Raw genomic sequence first — 16062 nt, 5'->3', positions numbered from 1 at the left:
GTCCACCACAACCCCAAGATCTCTCTATTGTCACTGACCCATCAGATCCCATCAGCATATATGTGAAGTTGGGGTTTGTTTGTTTTTTTGCTCCAATAGGCATCACTCTACACTTGCTTACATCGAACCGCATTTGCCATTTTCTCTCCCGCTCACCCAGTTTGGAGACATCCTTTTGGAGCTCCTTACAATCGGTTTTGGATTGCACTACCCTAAATAGTTTAGTGTCATCAGCAAATTTGGCCACTTTGCTGCTTACCCCAACTTCTAGATCATTTATGAATAAGTTAAAGAGCACTGGTCCCACTACCGATCCCTGGGGGACCCCACTTCTTACTTCCCTCTATTGTCCATTTATTCCTACCTTCTGTTTCCTGTCCTTCAACCAGTTGCAAATCCACACATGAACTTGTCCCCTTATCCCATGACTGATAAGTTTTCTCAAGAGTCTTTGATGAGGAACTTTGTCGAAAGCTTTTTGGAAGTCCAAGTATACTTTGTCAACTGGATCACCTTTCTCCACATGCCTGTTGACATTCTCAAAGAACTCCAAAAGGTTAGTAAGGCAAGACTTTCCCTTGCAGAAGCCATGCTAGTTCTCCTTCAGTAAGGCCTATTCTTCTATATGTTTAACAATTTTGTCCTTAAGTATGCTTTCCATCAATTTACCCGGCACCGAAGTTAAACTCACCAGCCTGTAGTTTCCCAGATCCCTCCTAATTCCTTTTTGAAAATCGGAGTTACATTAGCTACTTTCCAGTCCTTTGATACTAGCCTGACTGTAGGGACAAGTTACATATTTTTGCAAGGAGATCAGCAATTTCACATTTGAGTTCCTTCAGAACTCTTGGGTGGATGCCATCTGGCCCTGGCGATTTGTTAATTTTTTAGTTTTTCAAGACAGTTTAGAACTGTCAGCTTATTTTAGACAGCTTATTTACACTACAGTGTTAAACTGGTTTAGCCGTAGTTTCTTCTCCCCTAACACGAGGGAACCCTGTAGATATGTGAAGGGAGGTTATGGGTCTTTAGCAGAAGTTGGCACCCTCACACAAAAAACAACAGCTGCCAGGATTTTGTGGAGAGAGGCCATAATAGTTGAACTGGCATAAAACCAAGATATATTTTTAAAGGGACAAGACAGTGCCTTTTAGACAAACTAATATTTTAATGCTCAAACTTTTATGGGTTATAACCCACTTCCTCAGATGCAGGGTGAAAGCAAGACCCCTTGCTAACTGAGCAAAGACTTTGCAGTTCTTCCTTCTTCAGTGTTTTTAAAAAACAACTTAAAATACATCTTTTTAAAGAGGCTTTTTAATGCTCCATCTTTGGTTATATCTGGTAGGTCCTTTAGTTTTTAGTGTTTATAATTCTCAATTTTTCTCTTTTAGAATAACTTTTAATTTGAAACTTTCTGCTGGATGTGGTTTTAACCTGACTTTTAACTTGTTTACTTAATTTGGTTAATTTTATTACTTTGTAGATTTATTTTATTGTTGTGAGCCGCCCCGAGCACTAGTGTACTGGAGGGGTGGGGTATAAATATTTTAAATAAATAAAAAAATAAAAAATATATTTTAAAATTGTGACTCTCTTGTATTTAGCAAAGGGAGAGCAACTGGCCCTATCCGACCCCAGCACAGCATCCCTCCAGTGGCTGTTGCTGGTGTCTACTTTAGGCTTCTTTTCAGGTTGCAAGTCCCTTGGAGACAAGGAAGCAACTTTGTTTATTATTATTTTTTTCTGTGTAAACTGCTGTGACTACTTCTCTTGAAAAAGGATGTATATATTTATAGTAGTCAGTTACGGGCAAGTGGTAGCAAACATTCCATTGATTTTTTTTTAGGAGCTATTTACAATATTTACAAAGGCAGAGTCCTTGTATGGATAAGGTGGTATAGAAATATAATAAATGTGTCTATGGTTTGGAACATATCAGGTAGTAAAGAAGAGAAATCCTTATTATTTATTTAATTTATATATTGTCTGACTCCAAATTTTGGTTCAAAAAATGGCTGACTATTACCAAGATGCAGGCCGTTCAAATGCATGGTGCAGACAGGAAGTGTACTTCTGTAAACCTGCATTCAGCATAACATGTGAATGGCTGTACCTGTGTGCAGATCTGCACCTGTGTGTACTGTATACTCCTTTACGAGTGCTGAATGTAACATGCAAATGGGCCTGCTGTGTTTTTGTGATGTCCATAAAACCCACGCTCTCTGTTCAAAGAGAGTTTGCCACAGTTAAATTTCACTAGAACTTCTTCAGCTATTTCATTGTTCCAAGCATCCCCCTGAACCTCTCTCCTTAAGGGTAGCCACCCTGAATTACATAGGAACATAGGAAGCTGCCATATACTGAGTCAGACCCTTGGTCTATCTAGCTCAGGATTGTCTACACGAACTGGCAGCAGCTTCTCCAAGGTTGCAGGCAGGAATCTCTCTCAGTCGAATCTTGGAGATGCTGCCAGGGAGGGAACTTGGAACCTAGATGCTCTTCCCAGAGTGGCTCTATCCCCCGAGGGTAATCTCTTATAGTGCTTACACTTCTAGTCTCCCATTCATATGCAACCAGGGCAGACCCTGCTTAGCTAAAGGGACAAGTCATGCTGGCTACCACAAGACCAGCTCTCCTCTCGTAAGAACTTCTGTGACCTTATGTCCTGGGTGGTTAAAACACTCACCAACAAGCTTCGTAGTATGTTTGGTCCTAATGTGTGTTTTGTGCCCATACATCATGCATTGAAAAGTTAGCTAGTCTAAAAGATATGGCCTTATTCTTTTTTAATTTAATCTATATGATGGATGAACATGGCATGTCACATTTATTTTAATAAGGTGAATTGGTACAGATTTTCTCTGGATCTGCCTTCACCCTAGTCCACGGGTTCTCAAGCTTCTTCAACATCCACAATTTGGACATAAGGGAGGAGAGCTGGTCTTGTGGTCGCAAGCAGGAATTGTCCCCTGTTGCTAAGCAGGGTCCACCCTGGTCTGCATTTGAATGGGGTACTACATGTGTAGGCACTCTAAGGGATTCTCCTTAGGGGATGAAGCCGCTCTGGGAAGAGCAGAAGGTTCCAAGTTCCCTCCCTGGCAGGATCTCCAAGAGAGGGCTGAGAGAGATTCGTGCCTGCAACCTTGAAGAAGCCGCTGCCAGTCTGGGTAGACAATACTGAGCTAGATGGACCAAGGGTCTGACTCGGTAGAAGGCAGCTTCCTATGAAGTCCAGCATCAAGCTTGAGGACGCCTGGGCTAGTCTTTCCTTCCCTCTGTTCACATGCCCAGATGATATGGATTTGGTAGATTTCTCCTGCACTTTGATGGCCACATGACTGTAAATCCTTGGCCGGCGAACCCACTCCACTGGAGAGAAGTGTATTAACGTTTCCTCCCATGTCCGACCGTATTAACTTTCCTCTTTTAGAAGGAAACGGGAACCTAAGCTTCTTGTTGCTTTCTCTGTCTCCCAGGATAATCCCCTTGTAGCCGAAGACTCCAATCTGGGAGACCTCAAACGTCTCAGCAAAAGCAATATTGACATCTCGGGGTTGACGGAGGAGGAGGAGGAGACGGAGACCCGGCAGCCGTTGCCGCGGAAACCAAGCGACTGCTCTAGCTATGAGTGCGATGCCATCACACAGCATCATGCGTTTCTGTCCAGGTAATGCAGACCCCCTGCTTAAGGATGGGAGCGGCCTTATACTAAGTCAGACCCTTGGTCCATCTGGTTCAGTGTTGTCTACACTGACCGGCAGCAGCTTCTCCAGGATTTCAGACAGAAGCCTTTTCCAACCTGAGGAGAGGAGAGGAGAGCTGGTCTGGTGGTAGCCAGCATGACTTGTCCCCTTAGCTAAGCAGGGTCTGCCCTGGTTTGCATTTGAATGGGAGACTAGAAGTGTGAGCACTGGAAGAGTTTCCACTTAAGGGATGGAGCTGCTCTGGGAAGAGCAGAAGGTTCCAAGTTCCCACCGTGGCAGCATCTCCAAGATAGGGCGGAGAGAGAGACTCCTGCCTGCAACCTTGGAGAAGCCGCTGCCAGCCTGTGAAGACCATACTGAGCTAGATGGACCAATGGTCTGACTCAGTCTATGACAGCTTCCTCTGTTTCTTGCCTGGTGATGCTGCCAGGGACTGAACCTGGGGCCTTCTGCAGGCAAAGCAGGTGCTCTGTCACTGAGCTAGGGCCTCGTCCCATAGTGCAGAAACGTAGAAAGCTGCCTAATGCTGAGTCAGACCCTTGGTCCCTCTAGTCCAGTGTTGCCTACACTGACTGGCAGCAGCTCTCCAAGGTTTTAGGCGGGGGTCTTTCCTAGCGCTACCTTGGCCCTTTCCGGATCGCGAGCCTTACGCTGCAAAGAGCGGTGTAAACTGCAGTGTCTCGTGGCACTGAATTCAAATCACATTAGAGATCTGTTGTAAGGGGGCAAGCCTCTTACAACACCGGGCCCAGTGAGATTCTTGGCTGAGTGGGGATTTGAACCCAGGTCTTCCCACTCTAACCACTACGCCCTGCTGGTTGATCAAGAGACTAAAATTCCATTAAGTGCATCGTTTCCCGACGCCACCTCTTGTTTGAGCATTGCTGAATGGCGCCAGTCTTGACTACAGAGGAGTCTTGTACTCCTTCCCTCTCTCTTTTCCTCAGCATCCACTCAACGATGCTCAACAAGGACACCGACTTTCCAGCCGTGAGCTCCTCCAGCGCATCCGATGTTAACCTGGGGCGGTTTGACTTTGAAGTCTCCGATTTTTTCCTCTTTGGCTCGCCGCTGGGTTTGGTGCTGGCAATGAGGAGGACAGTGCTTCCGGGCCTGGAAGGTGAGCCATCGTGATCTGTCGGGGCTCAGAAGTGGCAGCTAGAGGCCCCAGAGCAGACCCCGGCTAGACCCCTTGGTTCGCTTTGGTAACTAGCAAGCTACATTCTTTGGAGGAACTGAGCCCTATGTAGGAAACTGCTGCTGCTGCTGCTGCTTCCTCCTCCTCCTCCTCCTCCTCCTCCTCCTTTCTCCACCTCCTCCTCGTCTTCCTCTTCCTCCTCCTTTCTCCACCTCCTCCTCGTCTTCCTCCTCCTCCTCTTCCTCTTCTTCCTCCTCCTCTTCCTCTTCTTCCTCCTCCTCCTCCTCTTCCTCCTTCTCCTTCTCCTCCTCCTCCTCTTCCTCCTCCCTTCTCCTTCTCCTTTCTAATTTGATTCAATGACCAGAAACAAAAAAGTCAGAGCATACTATAACATGGGGGTTCCTAACCGGTTGGTGCTGAACTACAACTCCCATCATACCAGGCTAGAATTTATTGTGGCTAGGGGTGATGGGAGTTGTAGACCAGCAACATCAGGAGTGTCACAGGTCAGGAACCCTTGCTATAACAGATCAAACCTGCTATAATAACCAATCAAAACCCAAGCCAGGCGTTAATTTTCCATCGACATAAATATAAAACGAACTTCACAGCTGAACATAAACATATTGGTCCTGAGCTTACAGGCCACTGCACAAAATTTGACCACCTCCAAATTAATTTCCAAACTCTGCCCGGAAAGCAGATAAGTGGCGTAAGACGATTCAGAGTGGCCAAGATAAGATGATAAAAGAGGGGCAATAAGAGAATTTCTTATCTCTCGGTGGGGGGGGGGAATTAAGGACCACACGTCCAACAGACTCAACCGGTCGTGAGTTACGTGGACAGACTCTTTCATTATATGAAAAAATGTCCCCCTTTTATTAAAGACAGAACCGTGCATAATATTGTGTACATAATATCTCGTACATAATATCTCGTACACTTTAGCTTCCTAAAAACCAGGTCTTAATTACGAATATAAAGGGCTAAGGGCAACATCCCTAAGGGCAAATAACCCCTGCTAACTTGGCAAAGAGGCACCTTTTAACTTGGGGATTCTCTTTATTTAGCTGGGGGAGAGTAACTGGCCCTATCTGCCCCCAGCACAGCATCCCTCCAGTGACGGTTGCTGGTGTCTATCTTATGTTTCTTTTTAGAATGTGAGCCCTTTGGGGACAGGGAGCCATCTTATTTATTTATTATTTCTCTGTGTAAACCGCCCTGAGCCATTGTTGGAAGGGCGGACTAGAAATCGAATAAATAATAATAATAGATAATAATAACAATGCTCCCTCGCCTCTTTTCCATCCCTGGCGGGGGGGGGGGGGTTGTAGACGTTGCCAGGAATCACTCTGAGCTTCTGTCCTTTCAATAGGACCAGTGGCCAAAATTTGTGGGCCTGGCCCAGAAGGAAGGGTTAAGGAATTGGTGTCCCCTCTAATTTCCCCCCCGTCTGTGTGCAGAATGAGTTTTGTTCTGGGCGGCAGCATCAAGGCAGTGTGCGCGCACATGCATTCAGGGGGGGCCTTCCTGATTCAACCTGGGCGGGATCTGAAACTAACTGAGCGGACATCAGAAAACTTGTGAGTGCATGCACATGCTCATGCTTTAGAGGGAGTTCTCTGTGTGTGTGTGTGTGTGTGTGTGTGTGTGTGTGTGTGTGTGTGTGTGTGTGTCTGGTTTCCTGGCTCCTCCATCCGCTCTCCACTGGCAGCCAGCCTCTGCGGCTTCAACGGTTCCTCCTCCAAGCCCTCCCCTCTGATTTCAGCCCATCAGGTGTCTGCCACAGTGGCACCAGACGTGCCGACACAATTAGTCCTCTTGGCTGGCTCTCTTCGCCCAGGGGAGTTTTTAATCTGATGTCCTAAGGTGTTGCTCGTAGCGGTGGCGTGACAACAGCCAAGGACGGTGGGATGGTTTCTCTCGGTCAGGCAGCTGAAGTGCTGACAGCCTCATAAACAGGCCGGGAATTAATTGTGTCTGGAGCCCAGTGGAGAATTGAATGCCTGCGGAGGAACCATAAGCTCATTGCCCAAGGTCTGTGGGCCAGCAGTAGCTGCCTCATTTCTCTGGCCCTCTGGCTTTCTTTTCCTGTTCTGGGCTTCCCTGAATTTGAGACTCCCCCCAAGTAGTCCATGATCCAGACCCACACATTTTGGCCACCAGTACCATGAAGCATTTTGTCCAGCGGACCCCTCCCCTCACTCAGCCTGACTGCCTGGCTTCAGGGAATTCGCATGGAGGACCCCCTTGAAGTTAACGGGATGAGTAAATTTGTCCCGTGGAATGTCAGTGGGAGTACTCATGAGTAACATAGGGTGGATGGGAGCCAGTGGCTGGAGGAACCTGTCTCCCTAATAGTAACGCCTAAATGTGTGTGTTTATGTGTATACTTGTGCTATCTTTCTTCCTTCCGCGCTTTCTTTCTTTCTTTCCTTCTTTCTTTCTTTCTTTCTTTCTTTCTTTCTTTCTTTCTTTCTTTCTTTCTTTCTTTCTTTCTTTCTTCCCCTCTTCCTTCCTTCCTTCCTTCCTTCCTTCCTTCCTTCCTTCCTTCCTTTTTTCTTCCCCTCTATTTTGCTTTTGCTTTTCCTTCCTTCCTTCCTGGTGCCTGAACTGAAGGTGTATGCCAGAAGGGGTACACATGTTTAAAGCATTTTAAAGAAAAAGTTGGGGACCCAGGCAGTGTTCCCTCTAACAGGGATTCCCGGATATTGTTGACGACAACTCCCACAATCCCCAGCCAAAGGCCATTGCAGCTAAGGATGCTGGGAGTTGTAGTCCACAACATCTGGGAATCCCTGTTAGCGGGAACACTGGTTGCCCAGGTCTTAAGAGAGTTGCGAGCCCTTTCTGATCATTCGGATGGCCGTCTGGGATGTCCTCTTCCACACACACCCTTTTCTGTCTCCAGTTTCCCAGGTCCAACCAGCCTGCAGCCAAGTCTACAGTCTCTTCCACTCCGCTGACCCCTCGGCCTCCAGACTGGAGCCTCTCCTGGAGAACAAGTTCCACCTCTTGCCCCCCTTCACCGTGCCAAAGTACCAGCGATACCCGCTGGGGGATGGGCGGTCCCACCTCTTAGGTATGGCCTGGGTTTCTGTGCTGCTGCGTGGTTCACACTCCATTGGGGCCATCTCGCCTCCACGCTCCTCTGCCCCAGCCAGCTTCTGATCCCGTGCCCCCTTTGGAAATCGGGGTGCGTGGAGCTGCGCAGCATCAACGGAGAGACGTTAAGGTTGGGGTGGGCCCTGGGACGAAAAGAGAAGACCCCCCTCCCCACTGTTGCCTTCTGGAGCAACAGGATGGCAAAGGACATGATCAGGGTAGTGAGGATTTTGCTATACGTTAAATACTTACAGAGGTAAGGTAATGGCTGTTAGCTCATTTACCTGGCCTTGTGGTCGTAGGCAGGAATTGTTCCCTTTGTTAAGCAGGGTCTGCCCTGGTTTACATTTGGATGGAAGACTGCATAGGAACAGAGGCAGTTGCCATATACTGAGTCAGACCACTGGTCTATTTAGCTCAGTATTGTCTACCCAGACTGGCAGCAGCTGCTCTAAGGTTGCAGGCAGGAATCTCTCTCAGCCTTGTCTTGGAGATGCTGCCAGGGAGGGAACTTAGAACATCCTGCTCTCCCTAGAGCGGCTCCATCCCCTCAGGGGAATATCTTCCAGTGTTCACACATCAAGTCTCCCATTCAAATGCAACCAGGGGGGACCCTGCTTAGCTAAGGGGACAAGTCATGCTTGCTACCACCAGACCAACTCTCCTCTCCTCTCACATGTGTGAGCACTGCAAGAGATTCCCCTTAGGGGATGGGGCCAAGAACAGCTCAGCTGGATCAGGCCCCAGGCCTGTCTAGTCCAGCATCCTGTTTGACACAGTGGCCCACCAGATGCTCTGGGAAGGGCTTCTGCATGCATAAGGTTCCCTCCCTGGCAGCATCTCCAAGATCCGGGCTGAGAGAGACTCCTGCCTGCAACCCTGGAGAAGCCGCTGGCAGTCTCGGTAGGCAATCCTGAGCTAGATGGACCAAGGGTCTGACTCAGTATATGGCAGCTTCCTATGTAATGAAGCATGCTTGTTTTCCAAGCTTATTCAGAAAATGGGCCAGATTCCTCTTAGAAAACACTGTCTGTTGGGATTAGGCCAGACCTTGCAGTCTGCTTTTCAGGCTGGTTTCTCTTCCTGCCATGTGGCAGGAAAGACACGGGTGATTTGGCTATTGGTGGAATTGGTGGGCCGTGTTTTATATAGTGATATCTGTAATGTCTTTATAGCTCCAAAAAGCCAGGTTGCTGTGATGAATTTTCAGTTTGCTTCCTCCTTTCTGACCAGAACTTGACTGCGCTATATGATACCTCAGAGTTCTAGGAGGCCAACTGAAAATTCATCACAGCGACCTGGCACATTCTTTTTTTTTTTTACAAAGGAGCTGTAAAAACATTACAAAAATCACTGTATAAAACACAATACACTATAACATGGTCCACCCATTCAACAGATCCACAGCGACTAGTCCGTTCAGTGTACAGGAATCTCATATCGACCCTCCAGCACCACTGATGGCGAGTCGTTAAACTGCTCCTGTATCAGGTAGTTGAAAATTTGGCTCATATTCTGTTCTGTTGTAAATTCTACAGCATTCCACATAGCAAATTGATTTTATCCCTTTTAGAGAACTTTTCTGTAACCTGTCTTCTTGCGGATAAGACTGTATATGTGACACCTCTTGTGTTGCCAAATTTTGTGCCAAGTAATTCGTCAAGTAATGGCAAAGGCTCCCCCTCTCAGTTAGGCAAGGGTGTGTTCCTTGTTTGGGTAAACCTCTTTTATCTTAATGTAACCATGACAACTGACAGACTGCACCAACAGCATCCATGTAAATTTTGTACTATAATGCTGAAATCTGGTCAAATCCCTCCATAAAGATACTCATCCAAACTGCTCCCATGTAAACACCCTACAGGACTTCGACACTGTGACCTCTAGCTGAATATTGTTTGCACTGACTGGCAGCAGCTCTCCAAGGTTTCAGGCAGGCGTCTTTCCCAGCCCTGTCTGGAAATGCTGCTAGGGACTGAACCCGGGACCTCCTGCATGCAAAGCAGATGCTTTACCAGTGAGCTGCAGTTTCATTCCTTAGGAAGCTTCTGCCTACTGAGTCCGACCATTGGTCCATCTAACTCAGGATTGTCTGCACTGGCTGGCAGCAGCTCTCCAAGGTTCCAGGCAGGAGTCTCTCCCAGCCCTACCTGGAAATGCTGTCGGGGACTGAACCTGACAGACGAAACAGGTGTCTTCCACTGACCTCCAGGCCCCTCACGGCAGCAAAACAGGAACCTCAGAGACTCCCTACACCTCTGTGCCCAAATGCTCCACCCAACAAATGCCTTTGCTGTCCTGACATCCTCTCTCTGCTGTCTTCCTTCCCCGCTGTTCAGCCGATGCTCTCCACTGCCACAGCGTTCTGTTGGCAGAAGACAGCTCAGCAGACTCGCCCTCTGTAGAAGAAACACTGTTGCCTCGGAATGCATCGGAAAGGAAAGCACGGAGGGCAAGCCTGAGCAGTACCAACAGCGAGAGCTCTGGGTCGACAGAGAGCTTGCTGGCCGCTAGCATAACCAACAGTGAGTGTGGCTGATCTCTGAGAGAGGACCCCGATTCGGACCTCAGGCTTTGGAGCCCCTTCTCACGACTCGAGCTGCCTGGGTTAAGCGAGAGTTAACGCAGGCAGCTCGTATCATCTGAGAGAGAACCTGATTCGGACCTCACCTTCTCACAACTTGAGCTGCCTGGATTAGGAGCTAGTTAACGCAGGCAGTTCGTGTCGTCTGGGCCACCAGAAGGCCTCCCAACCTGGGTAGCCCAGATCCACTCTCCGGGCTCCAAGTGAGATAGGAGGAATCTTTTCTGTGGGGTAGGAGAGGGCTCCCACTTCTCTTTGAAGCCCTCTGCATGCATGCCAGAAAAGGATCCGAGGGAAGAAAGGGGATTGGTGGTGACCACAAATAATGGCTGGCCAGTGACTTAAGCCTACCCTTGTGGATCCTTGCCGTAATGTCTCTCTGTCTTTCTGCAGTTACCTCCAGATGGTGGGGAACCAAGCGGATCGATTATGCCCTTTACTGCCCAGATGCTCTGACTGCCTTCCCCACGGTGGCTTTGCCACACCTCTTCCATGCCAGCTACTGGGAATCGACAGATGTGGTTGCTTTCATTCTAAGACAGGTACGGTCCGCTGCCCTCTTTTGTGCTCCTTGTGTCCATTTTGGGCTGGGGAGACCCAAGTTCTAATCCTTGCTGAATGTATGAAGCTGTCTTGTACCAAAGCAAACCATTGGTCCTCTATCTACCTCAGGATTGTCTGCACCAAGGGTTTTTCAGTCACAAGTACTTGAACCCCTAGAGATACTTGAAAACCTCATAGGGGATACACAGAAAACCTCATAGGGGATACTTCCATGCTGCATGGCTGCCTCCCTCTCCAGGAGGGGAAGGGGAGGAGTGTCAAGCAGTATCCCTCTCTCCCTTTGAGGGGAAGGGGAGGAGTGTCAAGCAGCATCCCTCTCTCCCTCAGAGGGGAAGGTGAGGAATATCAAGCAGCATCCCTTTCTCAGCATGATCGACAGGCTCTGCAGCAAGGGAAATGCTGACTGATGCTCAATTAAGGCATTGCCCTTGCTGCCACCTGAGGGGGTGGGCAGGCTGAACCTCAGCGCCCAGCCAGCGAGTCACATGGCATGGAGGAGGGGACTGCTGAATTTGGAGACCTGCTGGCTATATTTAAAAAAATGTGTAAGTCCTTTTTGCAGACTGGTGGACCAACCAGGTGTGTAAACCAAGCGGTTCAGCTTTGCTTTCCTAGCCTGTTCCGAGCGGTTCAGCCTGCATTCCTAGCCTGTTCTGAGCGGTTCAGCCTTGCGTTCCTAGCCTGTACCGAGTGTTTCCTAGCCTGTTCTGAGCAGTTCAGCCTTGCATTCCTAGCCTGTTCCGAGTGGCTCCTAGCCTGTTCTGAGCGGTTCAGCATTGTGTTCCTAGCCCGTTCCTCTAGCATCTTCATGGCATGCTGCGCTCAGGGTCATCAGGAGGCACGTGTGCGTCCCTCATTGGCTCTCGTTCTCGTTTTCATTCCAGGTGATGAGGTTTGAGACTGTCAGTGTCAAGGAGCACAGCAGCCTGGATCCGGCGACGCTCAGTCCGAACCCGCGGGAGAAGTGGCTGCGTAAGCGGACGCACGTCAAACTGAGGGTGCGGAGTATTGCTTTTGTCTCGCCCCAGCCCCTTGACAGCTGGGGTGCCCTTGAAGCACAGCAGGGCCCTGCTAAAAATGTATTTGGTCAAACAGTCTATGAGCTAGCTGGAGCGGCCAGTTCTATGCTCCTTGTGGTTTTGGATGAGGTCGGCAGTGCACCCCTAGAGATAGAGAAGAAGAACTTAGGAAGCTGCCATCTACTGAGTCAGACCAGTGGTCTATCGAGCTCAGTATTGACTTCACAGACTGGCAGCGGCTTCTCTGAGGGGATCGCTTTGCAAGCCTTTCAGCTTTTAGGGTGCCTCGTGCGCCTGTTGTCCTGACCATCGGGCCCGCAGCAGCCAAATTAGGAGTGGTGTTTTGAAAGCTTTGAAGAGATTTTTTTTTAAAGAACACAAATGTTAAATCAATGTTGTCAGAGAAATGAAAATGAAAATTGGCAGGCATGTCCTCCAAAGAGGACTCCATGGAGAGAGCACGGCCGTTTGTCCATAGTTACCCTGACCCTTTCCTCTGTGCAGAAATGACGGCAATTTGACCCTAATCTTTGTGGGGCAGGGATAAAGAAAGGGTGATCACAGACACAAAACTGCAAGGGCAACATAGCTATCACTTATTTTCCATCTCTGGAGGGGTGGCTGTTGCCAAAAATCATGATGGGCATTTGCTCCCTGAGATGGTACCAATTCTCAAAACGTGTGGGCTGATAAACAGGGGGAAACAATATTTGAGGGCAGCAATAGGGAATCCGTTTAAAAGTGAGCAGGAACATAGGAAGCTGCCATATACTGAGTCAGACCCTTGGTGCATCTAGCTCAGTATTGTCTTCACAGACTGGCAGCGGCTTCTCCAAGGTTGCAGGCAGGAATTTCTCTCAGCCCTATCTTGAAGAAGCCAGGGAGGGAACTTGGACCCTTCTGCTCTTCCCAGAGCAGCCCCATTATCCCCTGCGGGGAATATCTTGCAGTGCTCACATATCAAGTCTCTCATTCATAAGCAACCAGGGTGGACCCTGCTTAGCTAAGGGGACAAGCCATGCTTGCTCCCACAAGACCAGCTCTCCCCTCCTTTAGAGGGTTAGACGGTGGCCGTCTTCCGAAGTTTCTAAAAGTGGCTGGACAAACCGAGGCCGAGATCTAGGAGTGGGGCTTCTCTGTGGCAGAGGCCTGCTCATCGGCCAGATAGACCCACCACGTGGATTGGGGCCCCCCACAGTGGGTGGCGTCTGATCAAAGGCAGGTAGCAACCATCATGAGATTTCTGGGAGCACGTCTATTATTTTTTTATTGATTGGTTGATGATCACATTTATCTACTGCCCCGGAAAAAATCTCGAGGCGGTTTACCAATTGGGGCGGTTTATAGTTCAGGGGCTCCCAGCCTGGGGGCCCTCTGGATGTTGCTGAACTACAACTCCTATCATCCCCCAGCCACAATCAATTGTAGCCCGGGCTGATGGGAGTTGTAGTTCAGCAACATCTGGAGGCCCCCAGGTTGGGAACAGCTGGTCTGTTGCCTGGGTCTAACCTCAGTGCTTTCCTTTACCCCAGGAGTGGCTGTTTGCCTGTGACCTATTTCATGTTTGTTTTTAATTGCTTATTTGTTTCATTCATTCATTCATTCATTCATTCAATTTCTATACTGACCTTCCAACAATGACTCAGGGCAGTTTACACAGAGAAATAACAAATAAATAAGATTTTGCTGCCCTTGTTTTAAGAACGGCAGTGAATGCCCTTTCGGTCTGGCAGTTAAAATTGGATTTTAATTTTGGATCGCAGTTTCTGTGCCCAAATCATGCATCAACTTGCAGCAGATTTGCAAGTGCCCCGTGTGCACAGTACCATGCCTTGTAAAGCCACCTCCTGTGTGCCTGCTTGCCTTTCAGAATGTAACTTCAAACCACAGATCGAACGATGTCATTGCTGCAGAAGACAGCCCTCAGATGCTGGTTGGCCGGTTTATGTATGGCCCCCTCGACATGGTGGCTTTAACAGGGGAAAAGGTAACTTAGGAAGCTGCCTCTTACTGAGTCCAACCATTGCTTCATCTAGCTCAAGATCGTCTGCACTGGCTGGCAGCAGCTCTCCAAGGCTTGAGGCTGGGATCTCTCCCAGCCCTACCTGGAGATGCTGCCAGGGGTTGAACACAGAACCAAGAACTAAAACTGTTAAAAATTTAGAACAGCAACAATAAACAACTTACAACTTTAATTTTAAATTAAATTTATTTTTAAATAAATGAGAACTCTCTTCAAATCTAAGAAGGTTTTGTCTCCTGAATCATAGGAACATAGGAAGCTGCCATATACTGAGTCAGACCATAGGTCCATCTAGCTCAGTATTGTCTGCCTAGACTGGCAGCAGCTTCTCCAAGGTTGCAGGCAGGAATCTCTCAGCCCGATCTTGGAGATGCTGCCAGGGAGGGAACTTGGGACCTAGATGCTCTTCCTAGAGCAGCTCCATCCCCTGAGGGTGATATCTTACACTGCTCACATGTGGTCTCCCATTCATATGCAGCCAGGGCAGACCCTGCTTAGCAAAGGGGACAATTCCTGCTTGCTACCACCAGACTAGCTCTCCTCTCATAGACTTCCTGGGTTGATCTCCTCTTACTGCTCCGATTGGATAAGAAGAGACTGACCACATTCTCCATCCTCCTCCAAGGTCGACATCTTCATCATGACAGAGCCTTCTTCAGGGCGATGGGTCTACTTCGACACGGAGATCACCAACAGCACCGGCCGGGTCTCGTACAACATTCCCAAAGAGAAGAGGCTTGCGGTTGGTGTTTACCCCATCAAAATGGTGGTCAGGTGAGCAGGGCCAGATTAAGGTCATGAGAGACCTCGGCTCAGATGACGGGGAGGGCAGTGCTAGAGTGACGGGCCTGAGGCTGCAGGATCATTAACTCACAGGATAATTAGGCTGTGGGTTAATGCGGCCCTGCAGGGGAGACAGGGAACTTGGAAGGAAGCCTTAAAAGTGCTGGGAGGGAGGCGTCTGTATGTGTATTACTCCAACAAATTACTAAACTGTAAGCAAATAGGTGGCATTCTGTGAAATTAAAATAGTTTCATAAACAAAGTGTTCCCTTTAGCTGACAAGTTTATCTTTAGGGTGATTCCACGTGTAACGGAATCAGCCAGGCCACCATTTTTTCCTATGGCTGCTGCCCTAAGCACATTTCCAAGTTGATATTATATCTCCCCTCTGGCAAGAGAAAATCTCCTGCCATAAGGCCGAATCCTTACAAAACCCGCCGGTAATGGAATCAGAAATGATGGCCAAAAATGATGCCTCGGATCATCCCAGCATGATGCAAGGCCCTGCGGGGCAATCTTTTCTGTCCCAATAGGGTGATTCCAAGGGTAACGGAATTAGCCATTACCCCTTTTTCCTATGACTGTAGCCGTAAGCACATTTTCACGTTGATATTCTGGACCATCTCTTGCTATCAGGCCATCGAGTGAACAAACTAGTTGAATTAAATTGCCCTGTGTCTTCAACTGCTCTCAGGGGCGACCAGAGCAGTACCGTCAGCTACCTGACCGTGCTTCCCCAAGGGATGGAGTGTGTGGTCTTCAGCATTGACGGATCCTTCGCAGCCAGTGTCTCCATCATGGGCAGTGACCCCAAAGTCCGGGCTGGCGCTGTCGACGTCGTGAGGTATGAGCTTATTACTCTCCGGGAGAAGGCAACCTTTGGGGAAAACTGAGATGGCGTCAGTGGGGCTCTGATTTCCCTTCGGCATGTAGCTCCTTCTATCCAGAAATTTATTTAGCTTGGCTTCAGATGCAGAGTGATGTCTTTCCTGGGGAAAGTATCCAATCCTGCCAGCTTCTTGGGTCTCTGCCAATAACAGATCGCCATCTGCTGGGCGAGAAAGGAAGAGACGACGGAAGGCTTGCTATCCAAGCGTTGGGGTCCCAGGCTGGGGAGACAGGTAAGGCTTGTTCACGTG

The 16062-nt window shown here is 48.7% G+C and overlaps 1 protein-coding gene across 1 annotated transcript in view; it reads left to right on the top strand.

The window, feature by feature from the left end:
• The window catches only part of PITPNM3 (PITPNM family member 3), a 73407-nt gene that overhangs the window by 50523 nt on the left and 6822 nt on the right, over positions 1-16062 (top strand). The window contains exons 9-17 of the mRNA XM_053274868.1: positions 3480-3670; positions 4655-4827; positions 7757-7927; positions 10290-10475; positions 10928-11076; positions 11983-12096; positions 13988-14104; positions 14766-14914; positions 15618-15767. Of these exons, the coding sequence (XP_053130843.1) occupies positions 3480-3670; positions 4655-4827; positions 7757-7927; positions 10290-10475; positions 10928-11076; positions 11983-12096; positions 13988-14104; positions 14766-14914; positions 15618-15767 (1400 nt within the window). The remainder of the gene's footprint in view (positions 1-3479; positions 3671-4654; positions 4828-7756; positions 7928-10289; positions 10476-10927; positions 11077-11982; positions 12097-13987; positions 14105-14765; positions 14915-15617; positions 15768-16062) is intronic.

The sequence above is a fragment of the Hemicordylus capensis genome, chromosome 12, assembly GCF_027244095.1.
Source record: "Hemicordylus capensis ecotype Gifberg chromosome 12, rHemCap1.1.pri, whole genome shotgun sequence".
NCBI classification, from domain to species: domain Eukaryota; kingdom Metazoa; phylum Chordata; class Lepidosauria; order Squamata; family Cordylidae; genus Hemicordylus; species Hemicordylus capensis.
Note: the sequence above shows the minus strand (reverse complement) of the source record. Positions and strands in the feature narration are given on the sequence as shown.